The 13,149-nt window shown below is 37.4% G+C and overlaps 1 protein-coding gene across 2 annotated transcripts in view; it reads right to left on the bottom strand.

The window, feature by feature from the left end:
- NDST4 (N-deacetylase and N-sulfotransferase 4) overlaps positions 1-13,149 on the bottom strand; it is a 170,610-nt gene that overhangs the window by 101,918 nt on the left and 55,543 nt on the right. For both annotated transcript variants that reach the window (XM_019534053.1, XM_019534052.1), the window contains exon 4: positions 3,495-3,582. In XM_019534053.1, coding sequence (XP_019389598.1) covers positions 3,495-3,582 — 88 coding nt within the window. The remainder of the gene's footprint in view (positions 1-3,494; positions 3,583-13,149) is intronic.

The following is a 13,149-nucleotide window of genomic DNA, read 5'->3' as shown; positions in this document are numbered from 1 at the left end:
ATCCAGGTGGCTCTTTCAAAAGTAGAATCTATTTCTCTATTAGCAGCAGGCATATAAATATTAGACAAATATAAATATTTAAAATAGAATAAATTTGTAAAACACTTTCTATTACAAAATAACTTTAGGTACAAATTTTCCAAGTGTTGTCTTTTGTTGTCTTGCTTTGTAAAAATTGAATAAAATCATTTTTTTAAAAACTGTAATAAAGGGCCGGTGCTTTTCCATTCACTAAACAGAAGCTATTTTAATTTAGTAAAGTAATAAGTAGAGCTATTTGAAATTTTTCCATTTAGTTTTTGTATGGCATTTTTCTTATGAAAACATTTAAAATCTGACCAGCTGCACTAACAAAAATTTGAGGACTTGATTGTAGATGAATTCAACACACATTTTTTCATCAAGTATATAGGTATGCATTTGCAAAGAGAAGTATGTGACATATGTTAACAACAAAATACATTTTTCAAAGCTTGTTTAAATATTCATAAATATTCAAACTGCTAAGAGATTTTCTTCAAACATATTCTGTTTAAGAAAACCATTTCCATTTTTCAACTTAAAGCTAAATGTAAATTAAATATAGTTTTAAAGTTATGAACAATCACTTTGGCAATTCCTGGAAACTCATTCACTCATATAATAGTATAGGCATTTAAAGTAAATATGTATGCAGCGTGCATCACAAATAGACACTAGTCAGATATTGGAACAAGTACAGCCCAAGTGCATGATTGCCACTGATGTAGAAAGGCATCCTTTTTTCTATTAGTGAAAGTGGTGGCCAGCATGAAGTGGATAAACAGTACGGTTTGTATCTAGGTATCCTAATTACTTGTAGGCACCTGAATGTAACCTAATTGCTTGTAGGCACCTGAATGTAGCACAGATGTCAGTCTTTTGATTAAAATGTGTAATTATTTAATCTGCCAGCAGATTCACAGGCTTCTCTCCCTCTTGAAGTTTTAAAGCGATCAGAGTTTTGGAAGGGAGTATAAAATTGTGCATTAAGGAAAAGTCGATAAGGCACAACAGCTCCAATGTCCTAATAAAACATGTCGAGCTTCTAACAGTAAAAGCCTCTTTGGGTAAACAAGCCACATTTGCAGTAATTAAAGAACACCCTTTCATGGTTTATTTATAGTGAGTCAATAAAGTATATGTTTGCATGGAGAATACTTTGAAATGTTTCTACTCAGCTGATATGACAAAACAACAAAATTAGCCCATAGAGGTAGATCTCACTTTTGAACACTGATGCATCACCAAGTACAGATTCCAGCAGATCTTTTAATGGGTGCAATGACATGCTTCTACTTACTAGGTAGCTCTATGCTATTTTTGCAAGCCTTATTACCCTCTAAAGAGGCAGAATGAACACACAGACAAACACTTTCTCTCCCACAACAGCAGTCTCAAATAAAATATTGAAATAAACTCAGAAGAGAAAACTTGAAGATTAGATATAACCAGTCTTTTCATATAGTGAACTCTAGTGGGATAATAAGGATTAGCAAAAATAATTATATCAAATTGGTAGGACTGGATAGTATTTTGTTACTGCAGACCAATCCATAATCATCACTCATGCATTTCTCATTAAGTAATAGTATTTAACATAAATGCTTTCTCCCACTTTGCTCTGTCTAAGCCGGGCAAGCTGTATCTCTGAGGCATCTGATGCAAGTTCTATGGTATGGTTGCCCATAATAAAGCAGCGCCCTGCATTTAACGTCTCATAGCTGTGGGCTACATTTGTGTCAATGCATTATATGAAGGATCTTTGCATTATATGAAGGATCTGGTCACCCTTGACCAGAAATGATTATATGGACAGGGAAAGATGAAATGGGCAAAATAATAAAGCTCTTACCCTGTCTTTCTTACGGGTCTATACACTGATTTCACTGAGAGTTTTTTGGACTAAAGACTACAAAGAATTAGCTCATGTTCATGAACATTAGTAATATCAATGGTTCCTTCAATATCTTTTTAATTCCTGCCTCTCCTCCAGCTTTCTCTGAAAATTAGTTTTGCGTTGGTTCTATATTCCCACGTCTGCCCCAGACATCTTATTTGACCTTCAGCAAGTCATTTCATTTATTTCTCTCTCATACATTTTGTCTTGCCTATTTAGTCTGTAAGGGCTTTAGGACAATACAGAGCAATGGGGCTGTGATCTCACCTGGAGTCCTCGGATGCTGCTGTAACACACTAAATAATAAATACAGGCCTCCGTCATTATACTCATTCTTAATTTACTTATCACCCTCCTCTCCATTGCATTAATCTGTTCCCTTTTTAACACACACAGATACTAGTCCCTAGAAGTTTCTCCCTTCATTCTATTTCTGCTCTAGTGCTATCAACCAATCAAGTGGCTCCTCTTCCTCATGGGCTTTTGCAGCCATCAACCTATTCCATCAGTTACTATGAATGGACTACTTCTGTATCTTTCCTAGTACAATCATAACACTAGACCTCATTGGAGCAGTTTATTTGGCTGGTAATTCCAGATTCCAGATGTGGTACTGAAAAGAAGATAAAACTGCTCATTTTAAAAGACTGGATGAGTGGCTTGCGGGCCATACCAGCATTGGTTATCATCTAAATGGAAGTGGGAGAAGAATGAAGAAGCTAGGAAGTCTGAATGGAAGAAATGTCTATGAAATCTATGAACAGGCTGGAACAAGAGGTAAAGTAGAAGGCTCAAGTATTCGGGAAGAGAGAGAGAGCGAATGAGGAAGTAGAGAGGACAATGAGGGAAGAGAAAGGGAGGGAGAGAAAGAAGGACACAGAAAAGGAATCAGAAAAATACCTGAAAGCAGGCAACATTAAACTTCCAGAGAAATGCATTGTAGATGGGTGGAATATATTAGTTACTTAGAGTTCATAAGAATATAATTCTTTTTTAATGTAATTTAAATTATGTTTAACCTAGACTTTTTTTCTGTTGGCTTAACAACGCTCTTATTAAAAAATATTCTACATTTGTCAATTTTTCTCTTAATAATATTACTATAAGTCTCCTTTTAAACAAAAGATGATTCAAGATGTTTCTCAAATTAATATCTATTTGCTTCTTTGGAGGTCATGAAACTCCATTTTCAGTTTCCTTCTTTTCACCATAACTTGGCTGTTGCAAAGAAAAGTCTAGTGCAAAAAAAAAAACCTCATCCTATTTTATCTTGCTAAATTACAAGGTTATATTCAGGTACTTTGCTTTTCGTATGACTCTATGACTGACAGAATGCTCTTCAGAAAATGCTAAGGACATTTACATACTTAAGGACAATACTGAATGGAATTAGTATGTCGCCTACTGCCTCACTGAACTATAGATTGGTCAGGAGGTGCCTAAAATGGCGATGTACAGCTTTCCCCATTATACCATTGTGCCAGTGCATTATTAATATGGCCAGAAAAGACCTAGGTTTAAAAATCCTACCACCTATTTAATTGTAGCTGCCTGAGAGCACAAAGTTCCTTCTTACCTGTGTGGTAAAACTTTCCTGAAAATCCAAGGTTGAAGGTAAAATTTGCAACCTGAGTGCGCAGTAAATTTTGAGTCTCTAGTAATGCCTGAAATAAACAAGAAATTAACATGCATTTAGAAAAATAAATATAATATTTAGGACTGCCTCATTAAAAAATGTGTGTCCCACTAAGGAGACACAAAATTCAGGTCCTCAAGAAACATGTTCCATATCTTATTGTTTGGCTAATTCTTCTATCAGTTTGTCAGTGTGTTATGTTGGTATTTAAGAAGTTGATGGACTAATAGCACTGGCAAAAGTACTGGGCTATCAAGTTTGTGATGGCTTTGTGATATGGAGAAAAAGAAATAGGACTTTTCGTGATTTATGCCAGGATGTAACCCAGTTCTCTAAAGATGGCAATATACCAACTGGCTGAACCACATAGGCTAGGAACAGAAATTGCACATAAACTGGTATATCTGATCAGAAATGTGTTCAAATCTATAACACAACAGAAGTTCAGTACACATAAACCACTTTCAAAATGGATGAAACTGGTTTAAGATAAACTTCGATGGATGTAGTATCAGACTTAACTGTTTTACATTGAATCAAGTTATTGAACTTCTGTCCCAGAGCCCCTCCAGATTCAAGTTAACTCACAGTCCCCCAGCATCCCAGGATGGTTTGTACCTCCTCTGCAAGCTCCCCTTGGTCAGGCTAGCCTTAGTCTAAGCTGTCTGCTCCAGCCAAGCTAGGATGTGTGCTCTAGCAACCCCTCAGCTTCTGGCCTTGGCCACTACAGCCATGTGGCTGCATTTCTGGATTCAACACTGAATGTCTGTTCACTTGCCTATCAATTCAATCTACGCATCTTAAATTAGCCTGTGAAGATTTAATTGATTCAGCTTTTTGACTGTCTGTATTTAGCTATAGGTCATGTGTTAATGAAACAGGGGGCCTAAATTGAAGTGGTGGGTTTTGAAAAACACTACTTCAATTTAGGGTGATATAAACCCCTGTGTTACGTACACCCATGTCTTACCTGCCTCTCTGGTGGTGGGGAGGGGAGAGTGAGCTGCCGGTGGGCATAGTGGTCTCTAGGCTGCATTGGGGGTGGGGCTGGTGCTTCCCTCTGTGACAGCAGTGCCCCCCTGCCCCCCCACCAGGCGGCACATGCCTGCAGGTAACCAGCTCAGGCAGTCCTGGGGGCACCACAGCCATGGAGGGAAGGACTGGGTCCCCACACAGCTCATGCAGGCAGGGAGGCTCTGGGCAGGGGGGGAAAAAAATCAAACATGCCACTTTTTTTTGTTTGTTTTTTTTCAGTGGGGCCTGCCTTCCTGGGTGCCTTCACAGCCTGTGAGCTGCACAGAGGCCAGTGCTTTGCTCTGTGGCTGTCGGGTAGCAAACTAAAACTCCATGCTGTGCCCCAAAGTCATTTAAGGCACATTAGGCAGCCAAATATGCTACAGTGGCTGGAATTAATGCGTGATATACCCTGATGCGTGCAAATACCAACACCATTAAACAGTGCAAAAGCATTTAACCCACGTTAAAGTGTTGTGCATACATGCCCCTTGTTTCTTCTACACACACCCATAGGTATTACATTTGTTTGGCAACACTTGAGTATTGAAATTTACCAAAATTCAAAAAGTAACACAAGGATTACTTGCCATCGAGGGCATGAGAGACTTTTGAGGGGTTTTTTATCCATAAAACCTTTATTAAAATTATGACAAGTGGAACAAATTTAGCCATGGTGAAAATGAGCAGAAGTCCTTCAAACTCAGTGGGAGTAGTGTCTTTTCCCCTATTAAACCTGTGGTTATTTTTTTCCCATGGAAAAGAAATGCCTGTCAAAATGCACTAAAGACAAAAGGACACAATTTATACAACAAATAAGTAATGCCTTAGTTACCTAACCTGCCTGCCTCATTAGGAAATCTCAGATCAATTCAGTGTGGACCAGTTGTAAGAGATGAGACTTCAGTCTCTATCCATTTTCAGTCTTTGACTTCACTGATTAAAATAGCCAATTACTGCTTCTACGGTGATATTTTTACTATGCGGGCATCTCTTCACACAGGATGAGTTTGAGATTAGCTTCAATATCTAACTTTAGCAATAATACAGACACATATGGCATACTGCATCTAGCCCACGCCAGTTTTCAACTGGTGAAAAACACCATTTGTCAGAAATCGTCTGATCTCCTATCATGCTGATCTTAAGAAACTGCCCCAACTACACATCAACAAGGTCTCTCACTATCAGATATAGCTATGTCCAAATATTGATGTTGTTTTACTGTTCAAGAAATATGTGAAGGTGCTAGACTATACACAAACCAATTGTAACTAAATCCTCTCTTCATTTGAACAGATTAAATTCAGGCATGGGCCTAAAGGCACTAATCATTAAATTAAGCATTTATAAGAAACTGGCATCTCTCTTGCTTAGCTCAGAAGTCTTATTCTTGGAAAGTTAATAAAAACTGCTGACCATACACTATTATATATATTTCAAAACAATAGGTATGTAAGTACAAGTAACATTATGAAGATTCAGCTCTGAACAGGTATCTTCTAGAAATATATGTCATTTGGAACAGAGTCTGTGAAGGAATCCAGCTTAGAGTGTCAGCAAATTTTCATTTTTCTTAATAGAAACATCGTACCGTTTTAAAGACAGAGGTAATAAGAATCAGTCTGTAAAAAGAAAAAAACCCACAAAATAAAAAACCCCAACTACACAAAAATTAACAGCTAACAAGAAAAAATATTTGTAATAGAAAGGAATAAGTAAAATCTAATTAAAATAAATTATGAGCCTTAGCATTGTGCGCCAAGAATTTTAAAACAGAAGTATTACCTCTAATCTATGTTACTGTCCTTTTAATATGTGGATGTTTTTACTTTTGTGACCCTCCTGTGCATTTTGTACAAAACCACTGGATCTATATGTAACACTAACATATATCATTTTATGAGAGCAAAAATAAAGAACTAGCAGAGTTATGCAACAACTGTGTTCATGGCTACTAAACATTAAAAAAACCCAAAGACAGTAAGCAGCAGTCCTAGCCTCAGAAATATTCAGATATAAATCGACAATGGTGTCCTGAAGTCATCAGGTTACAATTTGGGTCATTATATTAAAAAAATGTAATACTTCACTTCTTTATATATACTGAGAAGTACCTTTTGCATTTCAGACCAGTGGGCTGAACAAAATCAATTAAAATTTCCTTTGAAAAAGAAGCACCCTAATATATTATTACTGTTTAAAACATGGTATAGCAAGATATGTGAAATGCATTTCTCATTTTATCTTCTGTTTTTCTTTCCAAGTCCCCTCGCTATATTATGCCTTTAGTCCATAAGATTACCTTTAAAAAAAGCAAGAGAGGAAGAAACACTTCATCCCAATAAGGTCTCATTAAAAGAGCAGAACAAGGATTAAGATGTAAATCCTATAACCTACAGTACGTAATGCAGCATTTCTGTCTAAAGGGTAAATCTATCACTCAAACTGGTTTTGGCAAGTACTGAAGACTATTTCTCTGTGATTTCAGTATAAAGCATAATTCATTAATTATACTACTGGATTTCATTTTCACCAGCTTCCTACATTTTAGCATTAAAGAGATATTGCCAGGTAAGTGAGTCTATATATTTGACCCACCATTACATTTTTTTGTTGATGTGGGTGTGGATTCTCACTTTCTGCCTCCAAGCTACAGCCTCCTCTAACTGATCATTCTTTCCTTTTTATTACTTGTTTTTACCTGGAGTTGGCCCCTTATTGGCTGCCTGAGCTGCCCGAGTGCCTGCTGGGTCCTACTATTCCTCAGGGTTCTTGTCTAGCCTTTACTTTGTGTGAAGCCTATAAATCCATCCCACTCCTGTTGTGGGAATTATTGATCCCTTTCCTTATTTGTAATCATTACTTACTCTGCCAAAAAAAAAAAAAAAAACTTACTGACTCCAACTGCCTTCAGCAATATTTTCACGTGATAAATAATGAGGGTCTCTGTTGTGCCTCGTAGGCACAACCCCTAATAATAGATAGTATAGAACTGCACCACACCATGAGAATTTTAATGTCTTCTGGGTTTGCCTCGCTTGGCTTCATGCCCATTCTGTTAAAGACTACTGCCTTAGGAATGTATGCTTCGGTAGCCAGCAATGCTGTCTGGACGGAGACACAATCTCAGCATCCCCTTACATCATTATATGATTTCAAGAGACAAGGGATAAAGTAATCCTTGCATTCTGTGATAGCAGGGATTGTCAATCTCAGGTCCGCACGAAAGCTTCACAAAAAGGAGGAGGCTCCCTCCTAACCCACTGCCTGTCCACATACAAACAAGGAAGAATCTGACCTTATAAAATCCTGCTGTCTTACTGCCATTCCACTCTCACCTGTTCCCAAGCGGTTTTGTTTTCCGTCTCTGTTCCTGCTCCCCCACCCCCGCCATCAGAAACTCAACATTTAAGTGTTAACAACACATGGTAACTAGCATTCCCAGAACACTGTAAAAAAATAAATAACTAAAAAAACTAGAGCCAGCCAAACTAATTAATGATACTTTACACCTAACCCAAAGGTCTGCATGGATCAATAGCACTGCTAATGTATGATTCTTTATTTGCCTGAAAAATGCCCATCCTGCTTTCCCCACTTATTTCAGCTGAAGCCTGCTCCCTGTATACACTCATCTTTCCTACATAACTTCAGCATTTCACTTCTTAGACCTATCAGCAGAGTACTCATTTAGTATGCAGAGTCCTTTGCTAATACATTCATTCTTCTGCTTAGCAGCAGAGCACCCCTCATTTTCCAACTCTCTCTCTAAAAACCTTACCTTTCCCACCTCCCACCATTAATATTTTACCTCTGATTCCTCCCTCCAATCCTCTATTTCTTTCTTCCTTCCACTTAGAGATCCGGCATCTTCTGCTACTCTCCATCTACGGCAGCCTAGCCTATTATGAACCTGCCCTGGAAGGCTCTGCTTACAGCTCCCCTACAAGTGGAAGCCCACTCAGATTGAGGAATACAGGCAAAACTTGTCAAATTTAATTATACTCAGTGAAGTGGTTTATGTGGCTCAGATCTGTGTTTTTATTCTTCACCAGTGTATTTAGTGCCCTATCCAGTGATGCCTATTGTGTCATCAAATGTAATGGGATTTTCCTGACTCAGGAGAGGTAAATAGAACCATTAGCACAGAATAAATATTTAGATATGATGATCCAATTATAATTTAGTAAAAATCTGTAGGGTTTTTTTAAATCCATAATTGAACTGGTAGAATTGTGAAATCTTTGAAGAATTGTAGATATCGTTGGGAACTGATTCTGCATTCTGTCAATAATCCTGGCTCTTTTATTTATAGCCAGAAGATACTTTTCCCCCTTTATATTGCATTTATATTAAACAATATTTTAAATTAATCCATATCATTACCTTTTATAGGTTTGTGTTGCCTTGTTTTTATTTTTCATGATTGGTGTATCAGTTCAGCAGGAGTAATATTTTCCTACAATGTCCTTGTTAATTATAACTGTATCTTTCATTTGCATAATAAACTTTTTGGGGCAATTTCTATGGTAACATTTCATGGTTAATAGAAAGCAATTTGCTTTTCTTTATTAAGTACATTAAAACTTCATGCCCCAGACATCACTGACTGTAAACATTTGATTCTACTCAAATTTAATGCACCAAGGCATTTTGCTCTGCCATATTAGGTTTATTTATGTGCTATGTTCTGGATTGTTAGCTGCTAATGAGACTTCAGCTCTTATTGCTCTAAGGCCTGAACACTAACCTCATTTTAATGAGTTCATTATTTGCTGTCTTCTGAATGGAAGACAACAAATTTTCCTTTTAATTAAAGGTCAAAACACCTCTAGCTAAGGAAAGTGAAGGGGTTATCAAACCCTTGGAGAAGCTAAAAGAATGCCTTTTCTCATTTCTATGCCAAGCATAGGCATAGAAAGGCCAGACTGAGTTGGGAGGTATTTTATGGAGACAGAAATGCTAAATTTAAGCTAAGTGATAACGACACTAAAACATGGTACTAGTATTCCCAGGACATTGTAAAAAACTAAAGTCAGCCAAAGTAATTAAAGAGGCTTTACTCTTAACCCAAAGGTCACCATGGATCAATACCACTGCTAAAGTGTGATCCCTTGTTTGCCTGAAGAATGATTTATAAGGTGCAGAGGACAGATGCCAGATTAACTGAGCCAACAAAAACTAATCTCATATTTCTTATCAGTGAAATTGAGTCAAATTCAATCAATAGTTTGTGTGCTGTTTTATTGACACACACAGAGAAATGTGTGTGTGTTCTGTGAACACTTTCTTTGTGAAACGTTGCATCTATATTCGTGTGAAAACATCCACAGTCATGTGAATAGGATTTCACTTCACAAGCAATTCTGCTTAGGACAGAAGAGTACTTGCAAGTGAGGTACTGCTCAGAGTGAGTATGACAGGTTAAGTCAGGATTTCGCTTCCAAAGGCAATTTGAGATTCTAAAAAGAAAAATCCAGTCCTATTTGGAAAGAAAGTAAGAATTTCCAATATTTTCTGCAGAAGGGAATTTCCAAAATGAATCATTTCTGAAAAACCTGAAACAAAATGATTCATTTTCTCTGCAATGAAATGAGCTCCTAGGATTCTCTTGCTCATTTCTGTGGAGTTGGGGACAGCCTAGAGAGTTTCAGGAGCTGGGAAGCAGCTTATGGATTCCTCTGCTGTGGGATCTAGATCTCTGTGCTCTCAACAAGGCTTCAAAGGCTTCCAGGCTCCTGGCTGCATGGTGGGGGGCCTAGAAGTCCTTAGAGTTCTGACTCCAGAGCTATGTATCTGGGAGTCAAGACCTCACTAGACCTAAGATTTCAGGTTTTCATGAGAGGCAGGAATGCTGGAAATTTGGTGGCCCTTGACTCTAGGTTGGTCCATATGTTAGGGCTTCCCCAGAGCTACAAGTCCTGGATGCTGCAAAAAAAACCTCTGACCAAGTTGTCAGGAAATCAGTTGGATATGTCTACTGGCCCCCGCCTGCGTTTTAGCAAAAAGTTTGTCAAAACATATTTTCCTGTGAAACAACCTCCTTTTAAAAAAAAAAGGAAGAAAGAGGAGGTTCCTAGATGCCTAAATCATATTCTGTCCTTTAATTTATTGGTTAATATTATGAGTGAAGCAAATAGGACATTGGCTGAGCATGAGGTATTGCTGCTGTTCAATCTCTCTCTAATTTGGCACTACCCTCTTCAATTATTCCATTTTCAGAATATCACATGAGGAAGTGGTCCTTAGTGGGAAGAGTTTTCAAATATCTGCCAAACCAAAGCTAAGTAGCCAAAGCTGAATCAACATGCATGATAGCTACATTGCCATTTAAAGATGATGTGAAAGAAAGTCTTAAAAAATTATAAAGTTCTTATTGTCCGGAGTCATAATTTATTGTGAAGAAAGTAGACTCCCTCTATAAACCAGTGGGTTCGTCACTGCCAATTTCTCTTCTTCTGAGATACAATAGTTGTTTAGTTTCTAAAGAAAATGTGCCTATTCTTTTCTCTTTCATGTATACTTAGTATTGCTTGCAAGTAAGAACAACTGACATTTCTATTTCAGAAAACTGTCCAGTTATTTGCTCTTTAAAATCTACCCTTGATGTGTTTGCTGTTATATGGCACTGATGTTTGTTTTCAAGTTATGATCTGTGGAACAGATGCTGGTGGTCTGTGGAAAGTTGGCCAGTCACACAGTCCTGGTTCTCCTCCTAATTTCCAGCTGTAAATGTGGAAAAACAAGCTAAAAATATATTTAGTAATTTTCCAATTTTTTTTCCATTTAAGCAACTCTTGTAGTTTACATAGAGATGTGGATTATGGACAGTGAATGCACCGGTAGGTGGTCCGTAAGATGGTGTATGGGACAGGAGATTCCATAGTAGGGGTCTCCCAATGGCCTAGCTATGAAAAAGCCAAAATTTTAGTATGATTCTTGCAATCTTCAAAGCAACTGTAATTGTCATACACCCCAATCACAGGGGTCAGTCTCACCACTTTACAAGGGAGGAAACTAAGGCAGAAATGACTTGTCTGCTACCACTGCAAGAGTTAATTCAAGGTTCTAACTTCAGGGTTCCTTGGTCTCAGTCTTATGTTTAGATCATTGGTTACCACTCTTTCTCGTGAAAAAATACCTTAGACTCAGGTCCTTTATACATCAATATGACTTTTTATTTTTACTTGTGGTAGTACTGGTCTTTTTCTTTTCTCCTTTTTTTCCCCAACTGTTGGCACTATAGTCTGTGCTTGTCTAAGTCTAGGATATCATATGGAAAATCAAGACTTCTCATAGGAAATGAGAGTGTACATTAGTTGCTAGGTGAAGTCCTGGCTTTCTATTCTCATTTAAATCTTTGGGAGTTGAGGATAATATCCATTTTAGAAGAGATACCCAGCATTTTGTAGTACTGCATGCTAAGACCCATTCTAAAGTCCACTAAAGTCTATAGAAGTCATTCCATGGAAGTTAAGAAGAAACTTTCCATCAGTTTGAATGGATTTAAGATCAGTATTGTATATACTGTAAGATGGGGGTGTGTTTTTTATTATTTCTGTAAAGTGTTATACTCATTCACAGAGTTATACAAATAATTAGCAGTAAGTTCTCTGATGATACAAAACATAGTTATCTATTTCTGCAGCTCTATTTTTCATTTTAGAGATACTACTTCCAGACTCTTCTACATTTCCCTTAGCGTCTTAGTGGGTGGTCTGACAGGATATGTAGGTCTAGTTTAACCAGGAAAGAGGTCACGTTATAAACTCGTATGTAATGTTTATTGTAAACATAAGAATTTATTTTTCCTTTGTGAGTATAAACCCAGTTTATAAAAATTGCTTATGCTGCTATTGTGCATTTCGTAGAATCTGAACACTGTCAAAAATCTAATTGTACATAATTAAGTGCAAAGGAGTATTGCCATGTCAGAAAATGTTCAAACTGTTTCAGCTGAGCGAGATGAATGGGATAATACTACACTGAATACATCAGCTAGTCATGAGTTATTGACTAATAGTATTGCTTGAAGGTCCTGAATACTGCATTTGGGTAAGCACTTGGAACTATTAATAGTGATACAGTATTTTGAATAACTGCATGACAGTGCAAAACTTAGTCCAACTCAGGTAAATTCAGTAAAGTTGTACTAGTATAACTGAAACTAGAAGCTGACCTGTAGCATCGGTTTTCTAACTAAACACAGGTATTTCCTATAGCTACTAATGGGAGTTATACACAAGCGTCTAGGGATGCTGCACGCTGAATGCATTAATCCTGCTGCAGAACAAGGTCATTTGCACTGCAGTACCCTCAGGCAGAAGTGATGTAGTGGTTCATTGGCTTTCAACAGAGCAGTTAAAGGTCTCAAAGCACATTTCTTATCAATCCTTATTATCAGAGGTTTATGCAACTTCAGGAAAAAAATACTCCCTCTCCAAGAAACTCCCTTTTAGGATTAACTCAGTCCTGCCAGCCTGGAAAAAAAACTCGTATCTGTTTTTCATTTCAACAAAAGTTCATAAGGTAAATGTAATTTTATTTAAATATAGTCTCCCCACCTCCCTAATCCCCC

This window comes from Crocodylus porosus, unplaced genomic scaffold (genome assembly GCF_001723895.1).
Source record: "Crocodylus porosus isolate Cpor-Errol unplaced genomic scaffold, CroPor_comp1, whole genome shotgun sequence".
Classification (NCBI taxonomy): domain Eukaryota; kingdom Metazoa; phylum Chordata; order Crocodylia; family Crocodylidae; genus Crocodylus; species Crocodylus porosus.
This window is presented reverse-complemented; position numbering and strand designations above follow the sequence as displayed.